The sequence below is a fragment of the Amblyomma maculatum genome, chromosome 1 (assembly GCF_055883805.1).
Source record: "Amblyomma maculatum isolate TAMU_Amacu chromosome 1, ASM5588380v1, whole genome shotgun sequence".
Lineage (NCBI taxonomy): Eukaryota > Metazoa > Arthropoda > Arachnida > Ixodida > Ixodidae > Amblyomma > Amblyomma maculatum.
The window spans coordinates 493702621-493719390 of record NC_139344.1 but is presented as its reverse complement, the minus strand read 5'-3'; the positions used below and the strand labels follow the sequence as shown (position 1 = coordinate 493719390).

The window sequence follows — 16770 nt, the reverse complement described above, 5'->3', positions numbered from 1 at the left end:
GTCCCCATCCTTTTCCGTTGCTCTACAAGATGCCACGTGATCACCGCAACGAAAGGAGCCTTCCCAGCTATGATGGCAGCTTCGCGGCCTACCGCAGCCGCAGTCATCGCAGGACGGTCCAGACTCCGTACAGTCGACCCGCCTATCTTGCTCCCCCACGGCGTCGGCAAGCAAGGGACGAGGTTCCCGGGCACTGGCGGCACGTGGCAACTTGGTGCCACATCGGCAACGGCATGGTGGCATGCTTTGCATCTGCCTCCGCCTGGGAGACGCAGGTACGGCCGGAGAGAGGCAGTCTACCAGCACCACTGCCATTCACCGGCCATACCGTGGAGGAGCATCGGCGTAGAGACCCCATCCGGCCCCTCCCCGAGGAAGCCAACGTAGGCTGGTGCTCACTATGCGATACATGCATAACCTTTCAAGAGGCGCACTCCCTCAGCGCGCTACACCAGGAGCAGCAGCGGCTGCACGACACATTGCGCCAGGCTCTGCAGCCGGGTGCTCCAAATGACGCCAGGCGCCGCCTGCTCACAGAGTTCGCCGCAGCTCTAATCCACAGCCAAAGCCTGTCCCAAGCACCTGCAGTTCAAGACGCGGTGGCAGCTGACAACCTCTGGGACTTAGACGATGTCTAATTTGTCGTGAACACCCATGCAGTGCCTTTTGAACCTCATGAACGTTACTCTGTCCATTATGAACAATATTACAGTTCTCTTTTTAACCCCAGGGAGGGGTACCGTCTTGTGAGGGGGAGTGTGGGGCCCTTGGCCCCTCTGTTTTGGAGCATATCAATGCAACAACGCAGCCGGCCGCACTCGGCCGGCGCCGACGCTACTGCGCATGTCAGGCAGCCTGGACTCTGACGCGTAACGTTGCACGTGACTCGCCGAGCGTCTAGATAAGCGACGAGCAAACAGCCGCAGGGGGCTTTTTTCCCGCTGGACGGCCCGGGCAGCGGCGTTCGCCGGGAGCTCTACGTGAGTGTGTGCGTTTTCGAAGCATCGTGTTTTTGTCCGGCAGCGCAGGCGCTTTTCGGCTTCGCCACATGCGGCTTGGCTCTTGTGTTTCCACCTGGTTGTGTGGCGTGTTATCGATGCTCGCTTCCTTGTACGGTGCTGTGCAGCAACTCGCAAGATTGTTTTCTTTCACCATGCGTTTCACCATGCCTTTCATCATAGAGTTTATTTTTGACTGCTCAAATTAAAGCGGTTTCTTTTGTTCACATTGTTGCCGGTCGTTTCTCGCATGGGTGGCGGCTCACGAACCCCCCTGAGTGAGGGCTGAGGCCCACAATAGAAAGTTCGATATTTCGGACAAAAATTGGCATCTTCATTTCATTTCGCGACCACTTTCCGCCGTAATGGTACCATGCGGAGCTCAGCAGACACCCGAATGTCGCCATTTTGAATTCTGGTGGCTTGTTAGGAACCGCGGGTGGCTTGGATTGGATTGGTGTGGCAGTCGTGCCAATCAGCGCTTGCGCCTTGCCGGCACGGTGTGCGGGTCACGTACTGCTAAATTTCTCTACTATCATCATCATTGTGCGCTCGTTGACGTCGTCATCGTTGCGCGGTGAGCTCGGTGGCTCGGTCGCTCGGTCTCTTTGTTGTCTTTGTCCCCGCCAACGGTGATAATCGCCACTTGTGTGTTGTGTCCTCGTCGACCGGGATATTCACGCCTTTCCGAGAATATTCGTGGTGTGTTTTTGACGCTATGGCTCCGCCTCGTGCCCCTCCGCCGAACATCGCAAAGAAGAAACGCGAAAATTACAGCACCATGACGCTGGAGAAGAAAGCTGCGATAATTGGACTCATAGAGAAAGGACGGACGCAAGCAAATGTCGCGAAACAGTTCCAGCTGTCCAAGCAAACAGTTTCCGACTACGTCCGAAACAAGAGTAAGATACTCTCTGCCTTAGAGAATTCGCACTCAAAGGACCAGAAAAACGACCGCAAGGGTGATCACCCAGAGCTGGAAGATGCATTGAAGCTCTGGCTGAAAGGGGTGCTGGCAAAGAACTTTCCAGTTTCCGTTGACACGCTTAAACAGAAGGCCGAGACTCTCGCCATCAAGATGAAAATTGAGAACTTCAAGTTCACCGACGGATGGCTCCGCGGCTTTAAGAAGAGGCACGGAATATCCTTCAAGAAGATGTGTGGGGAAAGTGGAGCCGTCAACCAGGAAATAGTGGCAGAATACCGCTCCAAGAATTTAATCTCTGTGCTGCAAAACTACAGACCTGAGGGCTTGTTTAATTGAGATGAAACAGGCCTATTCTTTAAGATGTTACCGGACCGTTCGCTGTGTTTCTCGGGTGACACGTGTTCCGGAGAGCGGCACAGCAAAGAAAGAATTACCGTTATGGTCGGCGCGAACTCGACCGGTACCGAGAAACTTCCACTCCTCGTGATTGGAAAGTCTCGAAACCCGAGATGCTTCAAGGGCGCCAGGAACTTGCCAGCATGGTACATGAACAACTCGAAGGCATGGATTATGCAGTCCTTCTTCGAGGATTACCTGCGCCACTTGGACAGAATGTTCCGGTCCCAACAACGCCAAGTGGTAATTTTTGTTGACAATTGTGCAGCACACGGTGCTGTAGACAACCTTCAGGCCATCCGGCTGGAATTTTTGCCCCCTAACACTACGAGTGTGCTGCAGCCTATGGACCAGGGCGTGATTCAAAATTTGAAAGTGCACTACCGAGCCCGTCTTCTTCGCCGCACAGTCCTGTGCTTTGAAAATGAGAAATCGTACTCAGTGAATCTTTTTTCGGCAATTTGCATGCTTGCCGATTCGTGGACGGCCGTTCAGCCGGCAGCGATCGCGAATTGCTTCAGGCACGCCGGATTTTATGCCACCGAAGAGCCTGTTGCTGACAGTGCAGCTACAGCCAGTTACGACGCAGCAGCAGAAGACGGCGAAAACTTAATCGCCGACCTCAAAAGCAGTGGGATGGACATTCCGGCAGCTACAACATTCCGCGAGTTTGCCGAAGTTGACAACGACCTTGAACTGTGCACTGAACTCACCGATGACGAGATCGTTGCGCAGGTGCTTGAGCTCCAAGACGACGACTCTGGCTCCGATGAAGAGCCCCTCGGCTGTGTACAACCAACATCGGAAATTGCCAGTGCCTTGACATTGCTCTCAAATGTGTACGATGAAGCAACGACACTTGCGCAAATACAAGCGGATGTCGTATCCCGCAGGCGCAAAATGAGGCAAGGCACAATCTGAGATTATTTGAAGGGGGGAAGCGGGTCTTTATGGCGCAAAATTGAAAAAAAATTGTTTTTTTTTTATTTTGTCATACATATATTAATGAGGTTCATTTCCATCTGCTGGCGAAGTTTGAAAGCAAAATACCGCATAGTTTTCGAGAAAAATCAAACTAAAGATTCGATCTCGATGAGATTCCTCAGGAAAAACCATCAAAAACGGCGATTTTGCGTGGCTCCGCGTATCGAAACTACCCGCCGTACCGCCACCATCTTGGTCTCGTTTAAAACGGCAGCCCTTCCGCTTTTTTTCCCGCCAAGAGGAAACTCTCTACGAGGCTTTGAAAATGAAGAAAAACGCCACAAACAAAAGCGGTACGCGACTGTGCTATTGGCCGTCGGCCGTCACGTGGCAAAACTAGCGCGTCCCATTGGCTCGCACCGTTTCGGCACGGCGCCATTTTGAAAAAGCCAGCCATGCCTAGCCCACGGTCGCGGCGTCAGAAATTTCACAGTGCGCATAAATTTGGCAAAAAACGCAAGAAAGGTGCAAGAAGGCTAACTGATGCGTTCCGGCGATCGGCAGCGGCTGCAACGAGCGACGCGGCAGCGGCGGCGACGCCGATAACGACGGCGATACCGATCGGCGAGGCGGCGACATCAGAAGCTGCGGACGCTGGGGCACAGCAGCACCGAATAAGGATTGATACCACATTCCTAACAACTTCCGATCAGCAGCGACTGCAACAACAGGCCGACGAAAGAGTTGCAGGTTTGTCGGCGATCTCCGCGAGTCAGCGTAAGCTGCAGGAACTTGTACCCGCGTGCGACGACGCCAGCCTGTCGGCGTCTGCGGCGACGTACACGATCGTTGACTTGACAGTGATCAACCGTTTGCTTGAAAGCGCTGCGTGCCGAGGATGCGGGGGTTCCATCTCCATCGCCAGGGATGACCGGGAATATGGCGCCGCGGTCAAATTGCGCCTCGACTGCGATGTCTGTGGTTCCATAGGAAATTAATGGAGCTCTCGCCGGGTTGCGGGAATGGTGAAATGCAACCCTTTTGAAATCAACATTCTTGCTGCTCGCGCTGTACAGAGTACAGGAAATGGCCATGCAGCATTAAATGATATTTTTTCTACAATGGGAATCTCTCACAGGGGCCTGCACCACAAGACATATCAAAACCATTTGAAGGCTAAAATAAACCCTGCAGCAATGAAAGCAGCTGACACAGTGCTTTCAAAATGTGCCACAGTGGTAAAGGACCTCTACAAAGAACTCTCCTTTGGAAATCCGGGGAACATAGCAGTATGTTTCGATGGAAGCTGGATGACGAGAGGGCACTTGTCCCATATTGGTGTGGGAACTGTTATTGAACTGTTCTCAGGGTATGTGCTAGATTTCATAGTCCTCTCAAATTTCTGTGCTGGCTGCAAGCGTGCTCCCTCAGAAGATGACCCCAGCTACGGCGTCTGGAAAAAGGACCATGTCTGCCAGAAAAATACTGACAGCAAATCTGGCCAGATGGAAGTGGAGGCTGCTGTCACACTCTTCCAGCGATCACTTTCACGGCACAACCTGTGCTACACAACAATGTTGTGTGACAGGGATAGCAGGTCCTTCCGTGCCATTCGGGAAGCACAAGTATATGGCTTTATGCCCGTGGAAAAGGAGGACTGCATTAATCATGTAAAGAAGCGGATGGGTACTGCACTTCGCAGTCTTGTGCAGAAGCGGACGACAGAAGGCAGAAGTCTTGGCGGGAGAGGAAAATTAACAGCAGACATGACTGCAAAGCTCAGTGATTATTATAGCTGGGCTTTAAAGTCTAATGTTGGTGACATTGATGCCATGCATAAGGCGACTTATTACCATGTCACATCCACACAGGAACAGCCAAATCAACTCTTGGTGCACACATAATGCTGCAGTTGCAAGAGGGAAACCTCCGCCCAAACACCGCTATAATCTCCCAGACCATGTGAGTAGGGCACTTGTGTATGAGCGCCTAAGCGAGACGGTGCCACAGGGGCAAGACTCAAAATGCAAATGAAGCTTTGCACTCGGTGATATGGTCCCTTATGCCGAAGCAGAAGCATGCATCTCTTATTGCTGTAGAAACAGCAGTAGCTGAGGCGGTCATACGCTTCAATTCAGGAATAAGAGAGGCTTCAGGGCGTATCCTTCAAGAGCTGCAAGTTACACAAAACAGCAAGAGTATCCAGAGGGCAAAGGAGAAGGACACGCTCCGTATTGCAGCCTCGGTCGATTTTCAGCATGCTGCAAAACGACGGCAGCGAGGAAAGGACGACCCAGATTATGCTCCTGGATCATTCAGAATAAATACATTTTTATCAGCCAGAAAAGTGGTAAAAGCATTGCATTTAGTTTTTCACCATTTTCTTAGTTCGAGTTTTTCTGCCGCTTCATACTATTGCCGTGAACTTTTCTCTGGTTCTATGCAAGTGATTTTGCTCATTCTTCTTTTGTTTTGTAGCTGAATGCTGGATGTTTGCAATAAGATGAAAGAGTTATACCTCACATAAATGCAAATAATATAAAAATTCACATAGCCTATTTCTAATCTTGTCCATTTTTGAACTGTAACTTCAAACATGCATAACTTCTGATGTAGGAGACATAGAATGGTAAAGTTAGTCTTATTGCATTTATTTTCTTCTGCAGAAGCCATTGATATTATATATACTGACATATGTGCAACAGATTTCTTTCCAGTATCCCGGCAAAATTTCAAAGATTATGTACTTAAAAACTGCATAAACAGTGAAAATTTATCTAAATGAGAGGTACATATTTGAAATCAGCATAAAAAACTGCATATGCACAGTAATTTTCATCACCATAACTGTAATATTAACAATTCCTTATCTAAGACCCTCTTCCCCCCTTAAAGTTGATGAGCCAAAATAAAGTTCATTTTTTTCTTTAACCGTTTTTTCGGACAGTTCGTTTATTCGGACATTTTTCCCGTTCCCTTGAAGTCCGAAAAATCGGTCGGCGACTGTATTAACTAAATCACCGTCCGCCACGTCGGGGTCGACTCCTCAGATGCGCACGTGCGGATGACGTCTTTCCGGGATGCGAACGCTCATAACGTTGTTTGTAACCGAGTTATTTCTAATCGCGTTGCGGAGGTTCTCTATTGTTGCGCGGCCCTTAGCGACTATAGTTACTCCACTCTGCGTGGTTTTGATAGTGACTGGACCAATTCCCGCGTCTTCGGGGTTGATGTTAGATTTAATGTCTGGACGACCTGTGATGGTGTGGTCGCCTCTGGCGACGTCACGATAATAAATGCCAAGTGGCCCGCCACTTGCCCATTTGTTGATGTGGGCGTCGTCGCAGAGGGTGGTGCCTGCGTCGACCGCGGCGAAGTCCCAACGATTTGTGCGAAGGTCGGTCGGGCCGCTGGCGTTGCCGCAACCGCAGATGGTACAAAGGCCCGCAACCGGACCTCCGCCGTCATCGCCCGCTCGCGCAGCTCGGAGTTCTCTCGCCGCTCCATCGCCCACATGCCGCGGAGAACCTCGCAGCAGCCTCGGGCATCCGACGCCAACGCATGGTAATCGGCGCAGGCAATCGCCACTTCCGCGAAGACCTGGGTGATGTATTTGCGGGCCTGGACACCGACCTTGTTTTCAGGAGCGCTCATAAAGTTTATGAGGCGCTCCTGAAATGACTTGATGCAGTAGAGCCACGGGAGGTGCTCGAACGAATTGGTGTGGCCGGAGGGACCCTCCGTAGGAGGCGAGCCCTCCTGGTCGTTGGTCTCGCCCGTCGCCACGGGCCCGGGCACGTCCGCGTCGGAGTCCGACGCCCGCGAACCCCCGGCTGAGGAAGCACCGGGCCGTCGTGCTGGGCACCGCCAAGTACGGGGACAAAGGCTCCGGCGGAACAGGAATTGCCGCGATAGCGCCGTCGCCGGAATCAGAGAAGGGCCACATCGAGGGAAGAATACCCTCACCGGAAGGCGATGGCACCGATGCAGCGTCCAGCGACACCGACTGGGTCGCCGCTCGGATGAAGTCATCAGCAACCGATGTCGTTGGCTGCCGGGACGCAGGTGATGCGGGCGACGCTCCTGGAGAAGGTGGCGACGCCGAAGGGCCCGAGGTCGCCATGAGCGCGGCTGCGGGTGACCGCCTGCCCGGCCAGCAGCGGGACAAGGCTAGGCCTAGGCCTAAGCTTCGCTAAGGCAGCGTGGCCAGGCAGGACAAAGTCCAGCTGCCACAAAAAAGCGACCGAAAAAGCCGCCACTCCCTGGCGGTAGCCGCGGGCGTGGCGCAGGACCGCGCGGTGGAATCGGCAGGGCGGGACCAAAACTCGAACCAGGCGGCCGCCAGCAGCGAGCAGGAACAGCAGCTGCGGCAGGTCAGCGGCCGTGGCTAAGTCCGCAACCACAAAATTGCGGCCAAAAATACCGCCCGCGGGTTGCAGGCCCGCAAGCGGAAGTCGCGGCGCCGTCCACGACCGCAGCAGGAGAGCCCCAGAAGCACCGCAGGCAGGTATACAGCAGGCTGGCCTGAAAAAAGATAAGCCTCGCAGCCTGGAGTTAGGCTGCGAGCCGATCGAACAGGTGGGCGAGCTAGGCTAGCGCGAGCCCCTGGAGCGCTGCTCGGAGACAACCATTCTCTTCGAGCAGCTCGAAAGCGACTCATTTTTGATTTTCTTCCCAATATCATACCCATCTCATTTCCACCCGTGAAGGCAATTATTCATCTCATAACTGGTCACGGCCGATTCCCCCACTACTTGCACCGTTTCGGCCTTTCACCATCACCATCGGCCAGCTAACACAAGAACGTTCTAAGAACCGCCACCCTGCACCTCCACCAAGATGTTAAGTGCTTTGTACGCACGGGGGGTTTATTTACAGGGATCTGTCCAAACAGGACTGCGGTGAAGCGTACAAACGTCCCTCTGCCCTTGCTCTTCTTTCTTCACCAATCTACCCGACCGTTCATCTTCTGTCGACGTTCTACGAAGGCGCGTGACAATATTATTATAAATTGTGTGTCCCTTGTAATATTGTTGCTTAAACACCTGTCTTAAATCTCCTTGTGTTTTTTGATAACGAACTCTCATTGCTCTTACTTTTTTTCTCTCTATTTCTAATTCCGTGTTCCACCTTGCATTTAGCTTGTGTTTGCTTTCCTTTAATTTAGTTTGATATTTCCTTTGAAGTGACTTGATCTTTCTATAGAATTCGCTTACTACATTTTCTATATCTTCAACAGAATTTAGTTTGTGATGTTGTTCAAACCATATATCTTCCTTTAATTCCTTGAGTATGTTTTGTTCTCCCTTCATAGTTAAATGAAATGTGACTGGTTGTTCTACTTTTCCTATTACTATTTGAATGTATCTATGGTCACTATTATTGGCATGTTTTAGAACTTTCCAACTTTTAATTGAACTGCTTAATGGTTGATTCACTAGGGTTAGAGCTATCCATCCTTTGGCTCTACTTGTTTTAAATGTGGGTGGTGAATTCCTTTCATTTAAAATTATAAGATCATTACGTATTACAAATTCACAAGTTTCATTTCCTCTCTGATCATTTACTTTGCTTCCCCATATGACGTTTTTTGCGTTGAAATCTCCCATTACTAAGATCTCTTCTGTTTTGAATGGCGCTATATCTAATTCAATTTTGAGTAAAATTGGTATGATATCTTCATTTGGGGGACAGTATACACTTGCTACAATAATTTTCTTTCTCCCCTTAATTATTCGAGCTATTACTACTTTTTCTTCAACCTTAATTGGGGAAACTTGCATATTATCTTTATGTACAATAATCGCTGCCTTTGGCTTTTTACTGTTTGCTATTATTTTATGTTTTATCGGAAATGGAATTATTTTGTCGTTCAAAATGTACGGTTCCTGAATTGCTGAGATATCGTGAGAATGTTCGTTGTTAAAATCTTTCAATTTGCTTTAAATGATCGTGCCAGGTTGATTTGTATTATTGTTATTGTTTCTTTGTTTCCTTTTTGCGTTAATTGCAATTGCCCTCTTTGATTTTCAGATCTTGTTCCAGAGTGTTGTCCGCCATGGAGTGTTGTCCGCCTAATTCAGCCTTGCCAAAATCCTTTCTTTTTCTTTTTCTACCTTCTTCTGGTAGCATGGGCATGAATAAGCCAACAACGGGTGATTGCAATCCTCTGCATCATATCCCGCTTGCCGGCAGGCTAAGCAAAAAGACTTACGTTCGCACTCGTTTGAAATGTTTCCTGGTTTTGAACAGTTTATGCACCTAGCTGGTGCCTTGCAGAACCTGTCTGCGTGTTCCAGACATGGGCATTTTGAACATTTGATGACAAATAAGCTCTCAAAGATGGGACACCTTTCCCATCCGATGTTTACATGTGTGCGACCTTCTAGTGCTTCGTATGCACGTTTGTTGACAGCGATTATGGCTGTTCTTCCTCTTCGTCCATCTCTAGTTGTTTTCACGTGCATATCTTCTTTTTCGCACTTGATGTTGTTTTGCTTGACGATGGTTTCCACAAGGTCTTCATCGTCGATGTCGCCTTCTATTCCCACGATCTTGATTTCCAATCGTCGTCCCTTGGGTTCTTTCACTTGCAGATCTTTCGTTGCTTCATTTTCTTTCACCATCTTTCACCATTTCCAATCGCAGAGCAGGAGCACTTCCAGAGCAACGTTTTCTGCTCCTTTCGGAGCAATTGTCTTCCAAACGCAGATCCGGAACACGGATCGCGTCTTCCAAACGCAGAACGGGAGCAATTGCCGAGCAAGGGTCGCTCCGCGGAGCAGTCAAAACTGCTCCGCCGAAATCGGGGGAACCGACCGGAAGTTTGCGTGACGTGACTTTCCGAGCGACGCTTGCGCATGCGCTAGCTAGCGCATCCATTTCCGGTGGCTCGCCGCGTTGGCTTCTGGTCTCTGCAACGCGCCGCTCCATAGCAGACGATTAGTATTTGCCGCCGCCATGGATGGTGATTCGCGTCGCGCTCTTGCGCTCGCTTTGCTTGAGGACAGCGAGTCGGAGAGCAGCAGTTCCGACTCATCTGTCGAAAAATCAAGAATCAACTATTTATATGTCCATCGTCCGTGTAAACTCAAAGCCGCGCACGTTACAGCTCGGCTCTGGAAGGCTGCAAACATTCGGTACGTGAACCGAAGTTTTCTTCCATATTAAAGAAAGTGCTGAAGGAGTCTTACCGTGTGTGTCCGCGCTCGGCTCTTCGAGCAAGGAGGATATAATTGCGTAAACGGCTGGTGTAACCTCCATATCAAAGGGAAGAAAGGCTGCAGGCTTGCAAAGCAGACGACGCGAGCGCACGAAAAGCGCGGGCAAGTGCAAGGAATGATGGGTACTTTCTCCGTCTCCGTTTGCTCGCGAGCGCTACCTACTTGCTCCGGCCGGAGCAAGAGTATTCGAAACGCAGAGTCTGGGAGCGTGCTCTCCGCCGGATTGAGGCGTTCTGTGATGGAGCGTGCGCGCTGCTCCAGTTCTGCGATTGGAATTCGCCATTAGCGATTGTCTCAAGAGACACCTGATTTGATGAAACCACCAGTACTCCTTCCCTGCTTGTCCTCAGGGAGGTTTCCTTGACGGCCAGCTCCACAGGGTTGATGTTGCGTTTTATGTCTTCGAGAATTCTTTCCTTCCTTTTTGTCGTTGAAGTGATGATTAATGCTCTTGTCTGGCTTTGGTTTTGGTTCCCTTTTTGTTCCTTTTCCTCATTTTCCTTTACGATGTCCGCATAGGATGGCCCTCCTTGGGTTCTTGCTCTACACTCCGCCAAACTTCCCTTGAGAAATTCATTCTCATGTGTGGCCTCAAGGAAGAGAGTTTTCAGCTTGGTTACTCCAGACACGATGTAGTCAACCTGTCTTCGAGCACTCTCATCTTCTGCCGTCTTGTCAGAGATTTCGATCAGTGCTGAAAAGATCATCTTGTCAATTACTCCCAACTCATTGAGAATTGATGTGGTTTCCATCCTTGAGGGGTCAGCGTTTGCTTGAGTTCTGTTCTTTTCTTGTCGTTCCCTCCTCTCTTCTTCTGAGTCCACCACACTGGTGATTTGTGTCTGAGACATATGTTGGCTCTTTTGGTCTTCTTTCAGCTGTCTTCTTTTTTACCTTGCTTACAGGCTTCTTGAACATTTCTTTGTCCATTTGCCTCTGTGCCTGCTCTTGATCTGACATGGTTGGCTTCTTCCACACAGCTTGGTTACTGTTGAGTCGTTTTCCTATTGGTATATCTTCAGGTGAAGCCCAAACAAGTTGTTTGCAGCCCGGCTGAGCCTACACTCCTGATGTTGTTAATTAATCTTCCTCACTTCTTCGGGCATAGCCCAAACGATCTTCTTGTCCTTCACCTTCTTAATTTAAGTGCCCACTGCAGCAATTACCTTATTGTGCGCGCATCCCAACACCCTGTGGCGTCTGCTTGGGTGACAAAGGGTTAACTTCAAATGTTCTGAAATCTTCACTTGTGTTGTGCCACACTAGCTAAATGCTTGTCCGTGCCTGAATTGTAGCAACTTTTCCTGGTTGGTTTCTTCTTCGCGATTCCGAATCCAAATTAAAAAATTTTCCGCTAATTTTGACAGATTTTCAGTGGTATCTGATAACACTAGTTCAGGTAACCTTGTGCTACACAGCTTTTCTATCTAATATCTCGAAAACCAGCAATAATAGACAAAATCCCATTTCACTTTTGGATAGCCCTTGCTCAGCCTTTTAAAATTATATATTATACTTTTCTGTGGCTTCACTATTTACGAAGTTATTCAACTTTATGTCGCGCCGGTTATCCTGCCGAGGTACGGGCCCCTACTCCTCGGCTTCCATGACAAGATGGTATTTTAGCTTATATGTTCTATTTTAGGCTATCGAAGGTCTGTTTTTTTGTTACTTGAGACACCCTGTCACTTTCTGATGCTTCGCTGACCTATTTTAGACATCGGGCGCTCTTATTTTTCTAGTTTCGAGTACTTTTCCACGGCGGCTTGAGATCGATTAGGGTTTGTTTACAACTTGTTCAGGGACATTGTTGGTGATAGTTTCCGAATTGCTGGGCGGATTTTCACGCAGTTTGTTTCTGGATGATCGCCAACACTTTGCGAAAGAGGAATGTGGAAGGGCATTGCCGGACTCACTCGTTTGCAGGTTGAAACTTGCAAAAACCGCCGCAGTCCAACCTGCCGGTCGCCACCGCGCGATCTTAGTAAGCTGCGCATGCGCGAGAAGAAAGAAGGTAGGCGAGGAGGAATCTTTTGTAATCTGGCGGATGTGACGTAATGAACTGTTCATGTTTGTGTTTTGCTTGCGCTTACTCTCGAACCCAGGAGCTTTTCTTTCTCTGACTCTGAAGCCGCAGATGCTTTCTTTTTTTTTTTTTTTTTTTTTTTCTTCAACTTTGGCGCGCAGCGGCGATGGCGGGAGGTTCGTTTGCATCGCATTGTTTCAGATCGACCGGACTAAAATGGATTCTGCAAAATAGATTGGGTGGCACGCATCCCTGCAGCTTTCTCCAAACTTTCGTGAGTACTGCGAAATACAGCGCAAAGCACGTGTTGCATTCCGTACTTGCCTCGCCTACTCATTGCACAGCTGCCCCCTCGTTACAGATTGGAATTTTTTTTCTGCATCGACGCGCTATTGTTCAGCGATCTCAATTATTTTTTCGTAATCTTGCTGTGAGTCTGCAGTGACTGCAAGTGAAGTGTAGAGAAACTAGGGAGCCCTTTTTCGCGCGTTTAAAAGCAGTCCCGGCGGCTCGCACGAAAGGGCTTTCTTTTGTAGTTCATTTTCGAATACGCCTCCGTTTGACGCCGGCTGCGTATTGACAAACCATATCCGGTAGGAACACTCGAGCAGACGACGCTCTGACGCGCAAGCACGTGACACGACGTCACTTCCTCTACGTTGTTTTTTTGCTTGTTTCTATTTTTTTTTACGCCAAAATGATGGCGGCGCAACGCTTCGCCGATGCTGGCGTTGGGGCGTTGGTTAGCCAGACAAACGCGTATCCTTCTACCATGGCTTTGTGGTAGTGCCTGTGGCTTAAGGGGTGCTGCGGCCACATTTTGAGGCTTTATAAACGCAGTGGCTCAAGCCGTGCCATTTGGATGCTGGATACTGTGATGCTTGCAGTTCGAAACAAGTGTTTTGGCCGTCATGTTTGACTCTGACAGCAAGCGATTTTGTGAAGCCACGACTGCTGAACTTTGGCTGCCTAAGCATGCTGGATGCCGACTGTGCTGGTGATGGATGTGCAAGTGCGTCGATTCCAAGAAAGCTGCGCAGCGCCGTTGGATGCTCGCCTTGGAGCCACTAGTCGCTGAAAGTGCTGCCTTGGTTAGTAGCACTGCAATGTTTGGATAGGCACCGCTGGAATAAGGGGGTTAAAAAGGGGGGAAAAAAGAGAAAAAAAAACGTGGTTACGTGGTATATTTGTGAAACATTTGCTGTGATGCTGCATCGCTGCTCGAGGGGGTCTTCGCTAGGGATGCTAAAGCTACTGACCTACCCAAGGGTGTATGTAGACTAAATTATCGGGTCTTGAATATTTGGGGGCTGGGATTTAAAAAATTCCTATGCAAAATCTACTACACTATTCGAGCTGAAATAACGTTCACAAAGTAGCAAAATATCGTCTACGTTATCTGATAAATGATTCAACATCGGTACTTGCCTAGATTTTCCGAAATCGAGAAAAAACTGCTCTCGGCGGCGTGCACAATTTTTGCAGAAGAGAGTCGAAAAGCTATTTTAACATGACGCGCCATCTGTCGGGCAGCGAGGCAAGCGCGCCAACGGCCGGGATGGAACTTGTCTCACTGTTCGACAGATGGCGCATCATGTTAAAATAGCTTTTCGACTGTCTTCTGCGAAAATTGTGCACGCCACCGAGAGCAGTTTTTTCTCGATTTCGAGAAATCTAGGCAAGTACCGATGTTGACTCACTTATCAGATAACGTAGACGATATTTTGCTACTTTGTGAACGTTATTTCAGCTCGAATGGTGTAGTAGATTTTGCATAGGAATGTTTTAAATCCCAGCCCCCAAATATTCAAAACCCTGTACATCTCAAAGGCCGTCTCTCATTTTATGCTACCTTGTGAGCAGCTGTCTGCACTCAGGATTTTTTTTTTTTTTTTCAGTTTCCGGCATTTAAATACGGAAATGTTTATATATGGCAACATGCTGGGACAGCGGAGCCAGTTTTCTGAAATTAGCGGTAATAATCCTTGAAATGAAAACATGTTCTCGTTTTGTGAACGCACGCATGATTACGGCGCCCTGTTCATAGCGGCAACCGCCCTTTTCTGAAGCCCATAATCTGGCGACGTCAAACTATTGATTCTGAAAGTAGTGGGATATTAGGTGAATTCGATAACCAAGTACTCACGCTTCTGTGGCTAAAAACAGCGCTGACAAGAGACGAAGCAGAGGGGAGACGATGCTGTTTCGTCTGCTTCGTCTCGTGTTAGCGCTGTTTTTAGCCACAGATCATGCACCAACCAGCCAGAATTTCCACCCTCTGAAAGTACTCACGCTTGTTTGAGAGCACTGCGTTGAATGGGCATTTGTTGAGTGCAGTAGCTAACTTAACTGCACCTGTTAAGCAGAGGCAGTGGCATAGCATGCTGTGTAATGTGTTTTTTGTAACTCTTTATGTATGTGATCGGTATTTTGCTCAAGTGTCATGGCAAGAAACAAGAGTGTTTATTTTTGCAGTCGTGGGCACCTCATAACATGCTTACGCAGGATGGTGCAGCTCAATATTGAGTCAAATAAGTGCTGGCTTTCACAACAACTGTTTATTCCTTGTATACATCTCAAAGTGACCTTGGCTAACTTGAATTCCAAACTATCTTACAGCCGCTTCAAAAGCTTCTGAATTAGGTGACATATTGTACTTGCACCATTATGCCTACCAATTTTTTTGAAGAAGGAAGCATTGCTACAAAATTAAAGGATTAAGCTCACAAATTATAGCAACACTTGAAGAGGGGAGAACCAGAGTATTTTGACATCGCTCCCTTATGGTTTGCACACTGGTCAGCTAGCAATCCAACTTTTCAAGAAACGCTTGTTAATGTCATCATCATGTGCCACAAGTGTGTTTATAGTAAATTAGGTACTACAAGGCTACCTCGATGAAAGTCGTCTAGGAAATAGTATGAAACAGCCAGTTTTAGGCATTTAAATTTGAGGAACCCGAGTTCGATCCCAGCCATAGCGACCATGTTTTGATAGAGTAAAATGTAAGGCACCCATTTACTGTGTGATGTCAGTGCATGTTAAAAAAAAATCATTGGTCAAAAATGAGCCAAAGACCTACACTACAGAATCCTGCAGAGCCTACGTCAAATTGGGACACTATACTAAACAAAACTGAAATGCACTGCTTCTAAATTGAGGTGAAACAATGCCTTTGCTGTTTAGTAAATGCACGGCAAGCAATACATTGTAAACCATTTATGCAGAAGCAGTTTGTTTTACTGGCAAATGCCTTCAACTTTTTGGCAGGAAAAAGTGGCAGATGTGACTTCAGTTCTACAAATGACACTGGGCAGCCATGCAGCCATCAAAGAAACTACTTTGAATTGCAAATAGCCACATTTGTGTTTGCAAGGAGGCCAAAGCACAGTGAATAAGCAAGATAGCGATGAAAATAATTCAATGAAAAGAAAGGTGGAGAGTTCGACCAGCAGCGATATGACCCTAGCGTGCTGCTCAACACTAGATAAGGGAGAAAAGGGAAATAAAAGGAGAATGATGATACAAATGGTTGATGACAATGTTGTAGTGCAGTGAATTGGTTCGAGTTATAGAGAAGACTACGCACACAGTGGATTGCACTCGTCTCGCATAGTCGACGTATAACACATGAAGTGCATGTTCTCCACATGCACTAGTTGTCATTGCACACACTTTCACTCTCATATTCTGGTCCAAATGCATACACAGGTTCGCCACGCACTAATTCTGAATAAGCTCAAACTAGACAGAAACATGATTGATTGCACTGTAAGCAGCTGTATAGGCATGCGAAGCACAGCACTAACAATTTGTGGTGTGTCACATATAGAATGGTTTGACTGTAAATTATGGAATGGTTTGACTGTTAAAGTAGTGTGGTGTTGCTAGCATGTTTTTCTGAAAAATTCTTTCTGTCCAGCTAACTTCATTGCAACATCTGATTGAAGCTTGAACACCTACCTGCAGCAGTAGCAGACAGCAAGACAAAAGTGTCCATTCAGATTGCAGAACTTTTGTAGACATGGAAAATAATAAAGTATGATTCATACTTATGAAACCTTTGCCCTTGTCTTCTTTTTGATAGTGCGGCCCTAGGCAGCTGCTGCACCAAGATGTTCATAGGTCAACAGGCCCACCTTTTGCAGGGAGACCCAGCTGCTACAGATTCCAGTGGCTATGGGGAATGTGTTAATAAACCAGTACTACCGGAACTAGTAGGATCCTAGCAAAAAAACAGTAGGAAATTTTTACCTTGGATAAACAATTATCTTC

At 48.2% G+C, this 16770-nt stretch overlaps 1 protein-coding gene and 1 long non-coding RNA gene across 3 annotated transcripts; one reads left to right on the top strand and one right to left on the bottom strand.

Moving 5' to 3' along the window:
* Nucleotides 1–2496: 2496 nt before the first annotated feature.
* LOC146210274 (uncharacterized) lies at nucleotides 2497–12518 on the bottom strand. 2 transcript variants are annotated; one of them, XM_084608819.1, is made up of 2 exons: nucleotides 12386–12518; nucleotides 2497–7805 (listed from the first exon to the last, which is right to left on the bottom strand). In XM_084608819.1, the coding sequence occupies exon 2, from the start codon at nucleotides 7276–7278 to the stop codon at nucleotides 6418–6420; it is 861 nt and encodes a 286-aa protein (XP_084464945.1). In that variant the 5' UTR covers nucleotides 7279–7805; nucleotides 12386–12518; the 3' UTR covers nucleotides 2497–6417. The 2 variants fall into 2 exon arrangements, with proteins under 2 accessions (XP_084464945.1, XP_084464950.1); XM_084608824.1 differs by having other exon boundaries at nucleotides 2497–7770; nucleotides 12386–12515.
* A 652-nt stretch (nucleotides 12519–13170) lies between these two features.
* Nucleotides 13171–16555, top strand: LOC146210273 (uncharacterized). The gene is made up of 2 exons (XR_014708574.1): nucleotides 13171–13586; nucleotides 16418–16555. It is a non-coding gene; the product is annotated as an uncharacterized LOC146210273 (long non-coding RNA).
* The last annotated feature ends 215 nt before the right edge of the window (nucleotides 16556–16770 follow it).